Consider the following 14,683-nt stretch of genomic DNA (forward strand, 5'->3'; position numbering starts at 1 on the left):
CCCAAATAAACCAGGAAAAACATTACCGGCCAGCTGGACCAAACAGACATCGAGTGAGTCACACTTTAATATTGATCATGATACATGCAGAAACATCATGCGTCTTAGTGCAACTACAGTACATACGCTGTCTGGCTGGCTGTGTACAAACAAAACATGAAATGTGGGCTAATACTTTACAGATACTGTAATATGATTGTTCATGTTTTTCATTCAGTTAAAATGTTTGTCTTATCGCAGTGTTGTGCATTACAAACTCAAACATGTTTTGGGCTGACATAGAAGCTAGCTTATCTGTTTCTGTAGCTAGTTTTTACAGCTAATACCGAAGCACGCCGATGTGTTACTATGCTAGAAAGAGAGTTCCTCAGTGTTCGCTCTTACAATAATAATGTCGCTACAGCTTGGTATTATACAGGTTACGGAACGTAAATTAGGTATTGGTGACGGTTTTTGAATACATTTTTAAAGTGAATTGATTGCTCCCATTAGCTGCATTGCTAGCTACCTAGAACGAGACAATTTTTACATGTTAGACTGCAAAAAAACAACGTTTTGTCTTCTTATCTCTCATAAGGATTGTAAACGATAAGCAAAATTCCAAAAAAAGTGCAGTTCCCCTTTAACATTGATAGCCCTAATATATAAATATATATGTGTGTATATATATATATATATGTATATATATATATATATATATACGTAGCTCTGATGTAGTAAGCTACTTTTGCCGTGTAGCTTGTAGTGTAGCTTGCTACAATTATCTGGGGAAGGTTTCCCCTGTAGCTTAGCTACATTTCATCGAGAGTAACTTGTAGCTCAGCTTACTACATTTTCAAAGTAGCTTGCCCATCACTGTAAATAAGTAATAACATATATGAAATATAATAAAAAATTGAAATATATGATCAAATTTAAGGGATGGATGGGGAAATCAATTGGATTCAAATAAGATTCCGATTCTTGAGGTTATGATTTAATTCACAATTGATTTTTGATTCAAACCGATTCTCGCAATATATTGTGATAATAGAACCTTTTCAAAACAGGTTACCGATTACAAAATCTCCTCTTAGCTGCTGACGTATGACGAGTAAGATGACCTGAAATGTTGTTTTTTTTTATCTTTAATTTTATATTTAAAATTTACATTTTTTTGAAATCATATATTTGCTTTTTAAATGTAAATGAAAATAAATTAATAAAATTAGCAAGTCTTGTATTGTATTCCTAGAATTGCTTACAGTTTTAATTGCAACTGTTGTATTAAGGGGTTATATAAGTATTAGTATTGCGTATTGCGGGTTAAAAGTATGGTTCATCCAAAAAAGTAGTTGTATTTATTTGCTAGAACTCAAACAGCAGATGTGAAATTAGATTAAGTTGTTTTGATGAAATAAGCAGCTTCTGTCGAACTCACCTTTGGCTGCATGGTAGCTGATCCTGTTGTCCATGTCCATCATCCTGTGGTGTCTCCTCTCATTGGTCATCTGCTCCATGAGGAAGCGGTCCATCTCCCTGTAGGCGTGATGCAGGGCCTGCCTCTGCTCTGTCTGCAGAGCGATGGCCTGCTCCAACAGGCTCAGGTTCACCGTGCCGTGGCCCGGATCCAGGCCTCTTTGGTGGAGGTCTAGCGCCCAGCCCTCCAGCCTGGGAGGTCTCTCGGCCTCGGCCTCGCCGTCATTCTCCTCCTCCGCCGCTGGATACAGCCTGTATCTGAGCGCCTCGGCCTGAAAAAGGCCTCCTCTGACCATGGGACCTTCCAGCTCCGGGTGAGGCTCCTCCTTCACATGGCCATTCCTGAGTGATGAGTCTTCAGGAGTTCTGGAGGGACTGCAATCGTTCATCTCGGCAGAAAAGGCCCATTCCAGCTCCCTCTTGTCTGTAACGGAGCTCTGAGGGGACAACGTGCCGCTCAGCCTGTCTTGACTTTGGTCTTCTGCTTCATTATTGAGGAACTCGTCATCTTCATCCATGTGGGCTTCAGGGGTGCTGACCTCACACTGCGGCGAGCCTTCAGGCGTGACCTCCGACCACCGCAGCGAATCGTTGGACTTTAACGTTGTTGCGTCGTAGCGTTCATTTATGTCAGCCACACCATTGAATGGACTTAAGTTTGAATCTGAAACAACAAGAGAACCTTTATTATCAAACATGTTTGTTTTTTTTATACAAGTCTTAACACAACAAGCATGTGCTTGTGTGGCTGTCAACACCGGGGTAAACAATTTGACATCTTTGTAATCTTCACAATCCATTTAAGGTTTTAAATTCTGCTTCACTTTTTGACGGATAATATTGTGAGAAAAACATGTTTTGCTGACAAACACATAAGGTCTGGAGATTCCCAAAGCAATTACTTGCAAGTATATTTTCAGATTTACCCCGTTCAGGAAATGTATTTATTTTTCCTGCGTGAGCTGAACATGAAACATGGAATTTAGGAACAAAATTGTTTTCTTCTTTCCTTTCTTTTTTGTCTACCAAAGATTTAGAAAGGAGATTATGGGGGATTTACATTACAGTCATATTACAGTCAAATATTACAAAAAATAAAATAAAATTAGTCATGTGTGTTTTTAAGTTGCCGCTCAGCAGCAATATGTTGTCATCTGCAGAAAACAATGATGGAAAAACATAATTCTTGTTTCTGGGGATGAAAAATTGGAAGAAAATAAAACAAGGTGGTTTATTACAACTATCATGCCATACAATATATAAATATAATACTATATAAAAAAAACTGATATAAAACTGTAATAAAGTACATAACCATTGAGTTAAGACATTTAATTTCATTTGATGAAAAAAATAATGCTTCTATAAGTTAATATGTTGTTGCATTTAAATAAGACAGTTCTATGTATATTATATATAAATGTTGTCAAACGATTAATGTTAATAAATCAGATCAATCACAATTTTGTATTGTGATTGATTACGATTAATCGCAGTATCTTGTCATGTATTTGCTCAAAACTTGGTATCAAAATTGTCTAAAGTCCCATCGGGGTGTTGCCGGCTGCTAAACGATTAATTTCTTAAATAGGATTAATCACACTTTTGAATTTGAATAATCACAATTAATCGCAGTGAATTACTTGCTTTAATAATTTAAATGACCCCAATATTTGGACACAAATGCAATTTTATTGTCAAAATGTCATCCAGGAATTATTTGTAAATGTTTTACTAGAATGCACATAATCTATATGCCTAATACTTGGTAACAATTTTATCCAAAATCAGCTCGGGGTGTATTTTGAAGTGAAATTAGCCAGTGAGCACACCAGTCAGTGTCCTCACTCATATTTGCACTGACTAATGTATTGATTTATGCTTTATCTATTAATTCAACAACAAATTAATCTACCAGCTCAATAAATGTACCTACTCGACATACATTTTTTAGTTTTTCATAGCCCAGATGTGGATTTAGATCAGGTGATGTCGTTGTGAGGTTGTAAAGCCCTTTGAGAGGCTATAGTAATAAAATTTGATTGATTGATTAACCTAATCACTGACTGTAAAACAACCTGTGCATTATTTATGTAATAATAAAGACAAAAATTAAATAATATATATTATAAAAATAAAGAAAATGCATTGAATGAGAAGGTGTGTCCAAACTTTTGGCCTGTACTGTATATATATATACTGTATATATATATATCAATTTAAAAATACCGCGATAACAATGATAACCGTGATAAATTTGGTCACAATAACCGTGATAAGAAGTGTTCATACCGTGACATCCCTACTAGGAACATTAAAAGACATAACAGTATTAGGGTAACTAAGGAGCATGATGGTTGGGAACTGTAAAATATCACATCTAAAAACTACATTTGGACAATCTGCCTTTTCCATCACAAGCTGCTAACTATGGAATGTGTTACCAACAGTAATCTAATTAATCTCAGATATTAATCTGTTAACAACAAAGGTTATATAAAACAAAGCTGTACACATTAACGTGGCCCTGGTGGTACTTTGTTTTAAGTGTTAAATGGTATTTTTATTTCACGTGTATTATTTTACTATATTGATTGATTTTAGTGGGATTTTTATTAATACTGGGCTTTTATTTGGTTTGGTTTGCTCTCATTGTTTTTATATTGTATTTTTCTATCTATTCCATCATATTTGTAATCTATTCCTATTAACCTACGCCATGAATAACCTGCTATATGTTTATCCTTCTTGTGGTACTCACTGGGTTACATCTGGGATCTAGGGTACTATATCTCATGTGTGCTGGTATGACAATAAAGTTCCTTGAATTAATAATGGCAGGATTGAAGTACATTTAGGTCTTGAGCTGAAAAGGTTTAGGAAATCCTAGCCTAAGGGAATGGTAATGTCCTCATGTTTTGCCACACGTTTCTCACAACTTGGACCATCTCTACGTTGTAGTGCATGTTCACACTAAGTTAGAGTGTCTTTTAGACAAACACAACAGTAGCAAATGCACTTCACAGTATGATCATCAGTGCAAACGGACAAAGAGGGTTACATAGGCGTTATCCCTTCAAATGCCTGTGAAACAAGACTTATTAACACCAGTGATTTATCTCAAGTTGTGGTCAGTGATTAACAATGGAACACTATCAGCTGCACTGATTCCACCAAATCTCCCTTGATCCTCTCAAACAGTTCAAACTTATGCTCCGTTAAGGCTCTTTGGGGCCATGAGGCTTTTTTTTCTAACTTTCTATCCTCTTAAGTGGCCAGACAGCAAAAAGTAGGATTCAGTGGTGTTGAGGAGATAGAGAGGGATAGATTGGGGGAGGAATCAGATCACACTATGCCATGGTCAGCATGATGATATATAGACACAGGAATTAGCACACAATTTATTAATGGGTCGAAATGTAAAATTAATCCTCACAAAATGAGCTTTAAAAATCTATAAAAATGAAAATATGGGGCTCTATTAAGTAGGCGATATGACTAAAATGCACAGGGAATTGGACTTGTTCATCCCTGCAGTACAATATGTGCAACTGCAGGGGTCTGAAACTCAATTTACCTGGGGACCGCACATAGTATTCACTTCAAAATCACATTTTAACCATGCGATTACATTTGTCAACTATTTCTACCAGCAGCTATAGTGACACTGAGCTATGGTAAGCCTTAAGTCGTCACAAATGTAAAATTGAATGTGAAATTGTATGCTTACAGGACGTTGCTTGTTTTGTTGCCCAATGTGTGTTTGTTTCACTGTAATTTTTGTGTTTGGATCATTATTGTATTGAGTGTTCTTTATAGTGGGATTAAAGCTTGCAATAATATATCCAACTGTTAGACACCCAGGATGTGCCTGCCAATTACACTAAACACTAAAGTTAAGTAAAGGGCTACAAAATATGTGCCTGTGGGTCACAAATGGGCGAAGGGCCGCGAGTTTGAGACCCCTGCACCACTGTGTATAAAGTCTTGTGGTCAGTCAATTTTTTTTCTGAAATGGAATATATGTCAATTATTGAATTGTCATTATAGTTTTGTTTTTTAACAAATAATTACATACTCTTTATTATTATTTAATGATACAAACATTTCAAAAACGGCGGCAGTGGGATACAATTAACTAACCAATGTACTCTTCAAATTGATAATGGTAGGCATTAGCAGAATATATATATTCTCTAATAGTTCTGAACTTCTGTTTCAATGTTTGTATTGTACTGATAATGCTGCCAAGAGGACTTGTGCCATAAAGTGGATGTAGCTGATTAAATAGTTCAGATTGACACTCAACAGCGTCTCTGCCGGATGCAGCCAAGAGTGCACTGTGTTTTGACTCATTTCAGTTCAATCATTCATTGATTACTGGGCCTATCCCTAATAGAAATATGCAAAGCCATGTTTTTTTTTTTTTTTAAATGTTACGAAAGTTGGTAAAGCAATTAGTCGTATATGCTAAAAACAAAAAAGGGAAATGAAGAAGACTGCAGCACAGTACTGCATGTCTAAAGTGTAAAAATGACAGCTAGCTACATGTATTTACATTCATGCAGCAGGCGAGCTCGGTTTTGTTGGCATCCAGCTGGACGCTGCCGCACTCACACACACGCACACACGTGCAGAGAAGTGCAGTGAAAAAACGTGGGGGAAACTTGGATCCCTGCAACGGTTTGCATGTTGGACCAGGTGAAGACTTGTCACTCCAGAATAGCTATTAGCGGCACTCTGCAGCAGGCCTACACTTGGCTGCAGCTGAGCACAGCGCGGCGCCACCAAACAGAAGGCTTATTTCTACGCCCTTTTTTTTGTTCAAATGCAGATATGAGCGCCTTCCCCGCTGTTAAATTCTCCGTCTACTTTTGCCATTTTTAACCAATAAAAACGAGATGTTTGACATTTCAATTCTATTTTTGAACTCCATGTTTGTCACTTAAAACACCAGCTAATTATAGTGTGCCGATGGCATGTGTGATTAAAGGGCAACAACGAAGCAAAACACACGATTCACCTCCCGAAATCACTTTAATCATTGTAATGTAATATGAACCCTGGAAACAAATAAATTCCATTTCCAGTGAATCCACTAAGCTACTCTCCTGGTCCATTTAACGACACACATGTGCACTATAATGAGCTGTAGACATTATGCCTAATTATGTATTAGACTGTGTTAGAGGGCTTAACAAAAGCTTTTGAAAGGGACAATTATGTTTGTTGCTTAGTTACATCGTTAAAAATATACCAAATCAGTGCAAATTATGGTGGGCGAGAATGCACGTGTTCACCGCGGACACTGTTACCGAAATGGACAAAATTCAAGTCATTCGGGCGGGGCGGGGAGAGACATTTTGAAAATCAAAATATACAAAGTGATGCGTGTTGGAGAAGTGGCGAATAAACCAGCACAACAACATCAGTCAATCTTGCCAAGCGATGTTGACGGCTAATTTGTTGTCCACAATGGCCGACTTGGATTGAAATTCAATTTAGAAAAGGAAGGAGGGAGGCTCATTTAAATCAACTGGCGTGGGCTCCCATTCACGCTCTCATTCTATGGATTCAATGGGTTTGGACTGGCCCATTGAAGGACAGATGAAGGGGTCGCAAAGCTGGCCCCGTCAAAACAGGGCGCCCGCCAAGTGGGAAATATCATGGCTGATCAGCAGTCAAAAACTTGGATTTAGCGGAGGCGAGACGCAAGTCATGTGGACGCGGCGGTGGTCTTTCACTTCCACTGCACAATGACCGGGGCTGCTGGCTGCCTCGGCGAGCACAGGGAGGGGAGGCAAATATGAATGCAACAGATGGGATTTTAAAATTCAGCGTCAATTGTTCATCAAAACAGACAAAACAACAGGACATCTGTTTACCTGCTGGAGTGTCAGTGTTCCTCGCCTCGTCTTTGTCCCGCAGTGCTGCCAGGTCCTCGCTCTCCTCCTTGCAGGCCTCGCTGGGGCTGTAGTGGCGGGGCTTCATCAGCAGGGACTTCCTCTTGTTGATGGGGGCGCCCTGCACCCCTTCCTGAGCGCTACGTTTCCTCACCAAGGACCCATATGGGCTGGAGGGAAAGGACCGAGGGGGACAAAAGGAGCAGCGAGGGGTCAACAAGGGGCAGCTTGAGACACCATGGAGGAACCTTCAAAGTCCAACGCAATCTGTTCCATCAAGCTGAATGACTTTTAAATTGTAAACTGTTCATTTCAAAGCAATTTGTCTTAAAATATTTAAAAACAATCGTAAAAATGTAATGATTATTGTTTATTTAATTGAAACTTTATTATTATTAATTAATATTACAGTAGTGCCTAAGCTTAGTTGGCTCCGTGGCGGCGCTCCTAACTTAAAACAATTGTATCTGAAATCAGCGTCGCCCATTGACATGAACTCAATAGGATCTTGGCCCCCTCAAAACAGCACAATTTTAAAGTTTTAAAAAAGCTTAATGCCGCATGCCTTTTAAAAATAAACAATTTTAGATAAGCAATATTGTATACAAACAATGCAATAGAAGTCCTACTAACAACTACAGTAGTTTTATGAAGTAATCTAATAATAACGTAGAGTATTTCGATTGAAGAGTAGACTTCTACAGTATCTCCTTTTAGCTTCTTCTCCGTCAAACACACCATCAGCAGCTTTTCCATATTTTCATGGACAAATGTCCATTTTGCATGCCACCTAATGCATAACATTAGCCGAGAGACAGCTTTTATCTCAAAACACTCTTAAGTTGAGGTACCACTGTATTAATTTCTAATTATTTAATTTATTATCAGGATTTTTAACACTTTTAATTTTAATCTAGTAATCTTTAACTGCTGAGTAACGTTTAAACAGTCATATGTTAATAATCAAACTAAATAAAACTACAGTTAAGTAAAACTACTCACTCATAAAGGAGAGAAAGCAGGGAGGAATGATATAAATATTACATTTCTCTGCGAGCTAGTCTTGTCATTTTCATGCAAGTCATTATTATCAGCCATTATACTTTCAGTTCACTTCTCACATGACAGCATGTGTTTGTGTGAGCCAACTCTTCTATTAGTGCGCCACACTAAAGGGTGAAAATTAAAATGCACCCCAATTGTGTTGCCTGTGCTAATATTTTTCAGATAAATACATGGCGGGTTGATTTGAAATTTCTCGCACAGCTCAATGCGCTCTACGAAACAACTTTTATAACTTTGGGAGGTTTTGCTAAAACACCAAAATTTGGTACCCACCTTTACAGAAATGCCACGCACATACATACATGGGTGTGAGATTTCAACAAGATGGCCGCTATCAAGCAACACATAATGACGAGACTTAGCAACTCATTGACCACTGGTCTAAATTAATGGTTATAAATCTTTGCGTATTCCTGTATTACATTTATTAAGGATGGGAATTTTGCAACAACTCCCAATTCTTGGGGTGATGATTCCATTCAAAATCGATTCCTGATTCAAACCGATAATTTCAATATAATATTTGGTATAAAAATTATGAAAACCTTTTCAAAGCAGGTCACAAAAGCCCCTATTAGCTGCTGACATATATGTATACATGCAGCGAGTAAGCACAGAGAAGGCCTCAGATACATCTTTTTAAAAGTTGATTGTTAAAAAAATACAAAAATGTAAAATCCTTTTTGGAAAATCATGAATCCATTTAGAATCGCAGTAAACAGGAATCGCGATTCGGATGTGAACTGATTTTTTTGAGCAACCCTAACATGACTTCCAAAACATTTTGAACACAACCCATAGGGAGCGCCACAAATGTTATTTACGTCCATACATCCATCCATTTTCTACCGCTTGTCCCTTTCGGGGTCGCGGGGGGTGCTGGAGCCTATCTCAGCTGCATTCGGGCGGAAGGCGGGGTACACCCTGGACAAGTCGCCACCTCAGACAGACAACATTTACACTCACATTCACACACTAGGGCTAATTTAAATAATTAAATTTAGTGTTACAGTCATGTGAAAAACATTTTTAACAATTATTTACATCAGCATCTACTTGATCAAATGTATTTCTGCAAGTCGTAAATATTTAATTTACTGTTCCGTTGATTTTGCACTGAGCAGTTTAATTTCCTATTCTATGGTTGTCAGCACCTATCCTCTTTACCATCCCTGGTGGTATTAAAAAAAAGGAAGAAAAAAAATCAAAGGACGCTTGGTTGAGCTGCAAATTCTACCACTTTTAGGGCATTTGACATTGAAGGTTTCACTGCACTGATTCAGCATGTTGGAAAAGCTTACCTGTTAGTCTCGGTAATGAAGTCTTGATGAACGAGCCCTGTCAGAAATACAGATGTGATTTAGAAGGTGAAAAGTGCAATACCCACCCACAGCCACAAGGGGTACCTTACTATCTACGGATTAACAAGTGCCACATGGTTCACAAAAAAAGAGCTTTTCAGTACTGCATATTTGGTTCTCTATATGGCCCGTGGGTACTGCCAGTACAAGAACAAAGATGCGGACACCTCATTGATGTGAAAAGCTTTTCATTGAGTCACAACTGTCGCCCGTCCTTTGACAGCGCTGACAACGTGATCTAAAAGGGCTAAATCAATTTTCCCGTGTGAAGTTGTACCCCCACCTCCTGTGAAGCACGACCAATAATAATCATAATAACGCTTTTCATGAATCTCCCCCCAACCTGCGGTAATAGCGGCGCAGGCCTCAAAGGCCCCTGAACACTTGCATGATGACATTTCCAGTTTAGATGGCTTTCAATCATACATTCTATACACGCACGCACAAACACACACACACAGTCCTTAACTAATTTGAGCCGCTGTTACAATTTAATGAAGTAATTCCCATGCGAATAATCAAAGCACTTCAGGCCGATAAGATAATACATCAAATGTTATTATAAAGTTGGATTGTTGAACTGATACCCCTAACCGAGAGATATAAGTGGAATGTGTGTGTGTGTGTGTGTGCGTGCGTGCTTTAACTGATCCAACTAAAAGCTTACCTGTGCTGCATGTATTTAAAGTCTGTTCCTCGCCTTCAGACTCCATCTGTGAATAAAATGTAAAGTGTAATTCAACATGGTTGTGTTTGACACTTACTTCAGGTTTCAAGTACAGTTAGACTCAAATTACTCATACCTTGGCTGGCTAAAAACCTTTGGTACGATACAAGAGGGGACATGAACTACTGAAAATTGTGAGCACAGCATAGAATGCATGGTTGGGGTTGACCACTCATGAATAAAAACTACCGTATTTTCCGGACCACAGGGCGCACCGGATTATAAGGCGCACTGCCGATGAATGGTCTATTTTTATCTTTTTTCATATATAAGGCGCACCGGATTATAGGGCGCATTAAAGGAGTCATATTATTATTTTTTTTTTCTAAATGTAAAACACTTCCTTGTGGTCTACATAACATGTAATGGTGGTTCTTTGGTCAAAATGTTGCATAGATTATGTTTTACATATCATCTTCAAGCCGCTTTCTGACCGTCGCTTCTGGATGCGCCGTTTTGTGGGCGGTCTTATTTACGTGGCTCACCTTCGGCAGCGTCTTCTCCCCGTCATCTTTGTTTTAGTGGTGTAGCGTGCAAGGACGGGGGTGGAAGAAGTGTCAAAAGATGGAGCTGACTGTTTTAATGACATTCAGACTTTACATAAATCAATAACGGAGCAGCATCTCCTCATCCGGAAACAAGAACACCGGAAATGTGTCCCGTGAAAAACTGTCCGACCGGAACTCTCTAATAACTAAAAATCCTTGGGTGAATAATGTAAACACACTATACCGGTATTATTTAGCGCTTTCATGGCAAGTTTACTGACTTTATTGATTGATACTTTTATTAGTAGATTGCACAGTACAGTACATATTCCGTACAATTGACCACTAAATGGTAACACTCGAATAAGTTTTTCAACTTGTTTAAGTCAGGGTCCACGTTAATCAATCAACTTTACACTACTTTATATTAGAAATGGCAACAGCGGAGGGTGAATGTCCCATAACAAGAAGATAAAGAAGAGAAAAAAAATAATTACAGACTACAAAGACGGACGCGCGCAATTTATCAGGATTCATGCAGATCCCAAATACAGATCAGCAGGCTCCAGAAGGTAAGAAAAGTTGCTTTTGCATATTATTGCGAAACAAAACGCCAGATAATATGTCTTACCTTATACACACACCATAATAATACTTGTATGTTGAAGCACAGTACAATCCATCAAGCGGTGCGGCTTCATAGCTTACCAAAGTCGTACTAAACATTTCGATAGATTTTTGTTCTATCTATTAATGTTCTATATTTTCAATGGAACATATACTGTTTTGGTGTTGTTTACTTGAGTCATATTGCCATCATAGTGCAGTCTACACATATCTCTTATCATTACACCACATACCAAATAAAATTGCTTCGAGGTCGGTAAGCAAAACCAGAATTATTCCGTACATTAGGCACACTGTCGAGTTTTGAAAAAAAGAAAAATAATTTTAAGTGTGCCTTATAGTCCGGAAAATATGGTAACTAGTGGGAAAATTGGTGAATTGCAGTTTTATCAACCCTTCAGATTCAAGGTCGACCATTTTTGGCCTACTGTATGTGGAGATGTCAATCACTATTATAACATCCTGAGAACCTTTGTCCACTGCAGTGGACGTTTGTCTATCACATAACAGAGCTACTTTTTCCTCACAAAAATGTGTAAGTCTGACAAAAGAAACACAACAAAAACAAGTGTCCACAGCAGTGGACGATTGTGTGTCGCATAACAGGGCTACTTTTTCTCTCCGATGTTTGTAACTCTGACAAAAGATTAAAAACAAACATCCACTGCAGAAGATGTTTTGGTTTCACATAACTGGGTTAGTATCGTTCTCTGAAATGTGTAACGCTGACAAAAGAAATTGATTAAAAACAAATGTCCACTGCAGTGACATAACTGAGCTTTTTTTTCTCGGAAATGTGGAACTCCGACAACAGAAATAGCTAGGGAAAAAAAAGTTCACTGCAGTGGATGTTTGTGTTTTGCATAACAGGGCTAATTGTTCTCTCCAAATTGTGTAAGTCTGACAAAACAAATACACCAACAACAAATGTCCCCTGCAGTGGACGATTGTGTTTCGCATTTTCTGTCTCTGAAATGTGTAACGCTAACACAATAAATAGATTAAAAACAAATGTCCACCGCAGGGGACGCTGGTTCTCAGGAGGATGCACATGCAACATGCAACCAATAGTAATGATGGACTAGTCCCAAAATATTCATACTACCAAATAGATATATCCTCCTCTCTTTGTAAATATTAATTTTAGTGCTTTCCATGAGTAAACAATATAACGTAAATTCCAGACAAAAAAAACGCTACTTTTTTCCTAGGCTTTGAACCCTCTAGCTTATAAAGCGATGCAGTTAATTTATGGATTTTTCTTCGTTGACGGCCATAATACAAATAGTTAAAAAAACAAAGACACTGAAATGGTGTGTTATTGTTTGTACTATGGCACCATCTTTTGGATGAGTTTGCTCACTGCAGGTGTTGGATTGCCCTTCTGTTTAGACCAAGATTTCAACCTGAAGTACAAGTGCCGTTCCGTTTTCTTAATGTCCACAGCGTTTTTACTCGTATGGATTCTTCATTCATCACTCTAAGCAACATTTGTAAGTTTTACAGTATAACTAAAACACGTCTTACTTACTAAACCGTCCCGTGTGATGCCTGTAGGAGTGTTCTAATACTTATTTGTAGGCGCTATTGTAATGTAATGAAGCTAACGTCGTTAGCATTAACTAAAATGCTAACACGTTTACGAGTGTCTTTGTTATTATTATTAACTTACAGCGGTATTCTTTTTGTATTGTTTCAGTTTCGTAAATTCCCCGAAACTTTACCATGGACTTATTCAGTCTGTTTAGCTGATTGGAGAGCGAGCTTCTGCAGCTAGTGGGTCCATAAAGATGACTTATGTTTCGTTTGAGCAGCCGTTTTACTGCCGTGTTACAGACACCGTTTGAAAACAATTAAGGTGTGGAAATAAACATTTACATAATCTTTCGGTGTAAATAACTCATTCCACAAGGTATAAATATGCAGTGTATACTCTGGTGTGGCTAATATATGGGGAAAAAAAATGTCTTCCAAAATTTAGTGTTCGCGGATTATATGCCGGTGCCGTCTATTATCCGGAAAATACGGGGGTCAAGCCAAATATACGTAAATATATATGCACTGTAAAGATATTGAAAAAATATTTTATAATAAGTACAATTTTATTTGATATACCCACCTCCATCCATCCATTTTCTACCGCTTGTCCCTTTCGGGGTCGCGGGGGGTGCTGGAGCCTATCTCAGCTGCACATGGGCGGAAGGCGGGGTACACCCTGGACAAGTCGCCACCTCATCACAGGGCCAACACAGATAGACAGACAATATTCACACTCACATTCACACACTAGAGCCAATTTAGTGTTGCCAATCAAACTATCCCCAGGTGCATGTCTTTGGAGGTGGGAGGAAGCCGGAGTACCCGGAGGGAACCCACGCAGTCACGGGGAGAACATGCAAACTCCACACAGAAAGATCCCGAGCCCAGGATTGAACTCAGGACTACTCAGGACCTTCGTATTGTGAGGCACATGCACTAACCCCTGTTCCACCGTGCTGCCCCTATATATCCACATGACTGATCGGTATCAGCTGTTTTACTGTAAAATAAGTAATCATGTGTTGGTCATTGATATTGGTAGTGTATTATTTGATTGTAAATATCAGTGATACCAAACTTTGTATTATTTGGTATTTTATCAGTAACACAATTTGGGTATCGCCCATCACAAGTAAACAAATAAAACTGACATTTAGTTAAGTCCAAATATATGCAATACATTGGCCAAAATAAGAGTTTTTGTGAGTTTATATTTGTTGGATAAAGGTAGAAAACAAACAGGTAGGTATTAATTAACAAAGTACTACAAAAGGTTTTTGTAGTACTTTAAAAACATTTTGACATTAAAGAAATGATTCTTAATAGATGACTATTTAATGTTACAGATGTTTTAAATGCTTCACAATATGCTAAAAGTCAAAAGGGTATTTTTATTATGTAGAATCCAAAATAATTGTTACATTTTTAAATCTAATGCAACTTTCTTGTGTCATTTCAAACAAAAATACACCCAATAATCCAATAAAAATGTACTTTAACTTTAAATTTGAATGA

At 38.1% G+C, this 14,683-nt stretch overlaps 1 protein-coding gene across 7 annotated transcripts in view; it reads right to left on the minus strand.

The window, feature by feature from the left end:
• Positions 1–14,683, minus strand: part of st18 (ST18 C2H2C-type zinc finger transcription factor) — a 141,000-nt gene that overhangs the window by 35,591 nt on the left and 90,726 nt on the right. For all 7 annotated transcript variants that reach the window (XM_062022526.1, XM_062022525.1, XM_062022523.1 and 4 more), the window contains 4 exons: positions 10,455–10,500; positions 9,728–9,764; positions 7,344–7,531; positions 1,421–2,122 (listed from right to left, as the gene is read on the minus strand). In XM_062022526.1, the coding sequence (XP_061878510.1) occupies positions 1,421–2,122; positions 7,344–7,531; positions 9,728–9,764; positions 10,455–10,500 (973 nt within the window). The remainder of the gene's footprint in view (positions 1–1,420; positions 2,123–7,343; positions 7,532–9,727; positions 9,765–10,454; positions 10,501–14,683) is intronic.

The sequence above is a fragment of the Entelurus aequoreus genome, linkage group LG16, assembly GCF_033978785.1.
Source record: "Entelurus aequoreus isolate RoL-2023_Sb linkage group LG16, RoL_Eaeq_v1.1, whole genome shotgun sequence".
Classification (NCBI taxonomy): Eukaryota; Metazoa; Chordata; class Actinopteri; order Syngnathiformes; family Syngnathidae; genus Entelurus; species Entelurus aequoreus.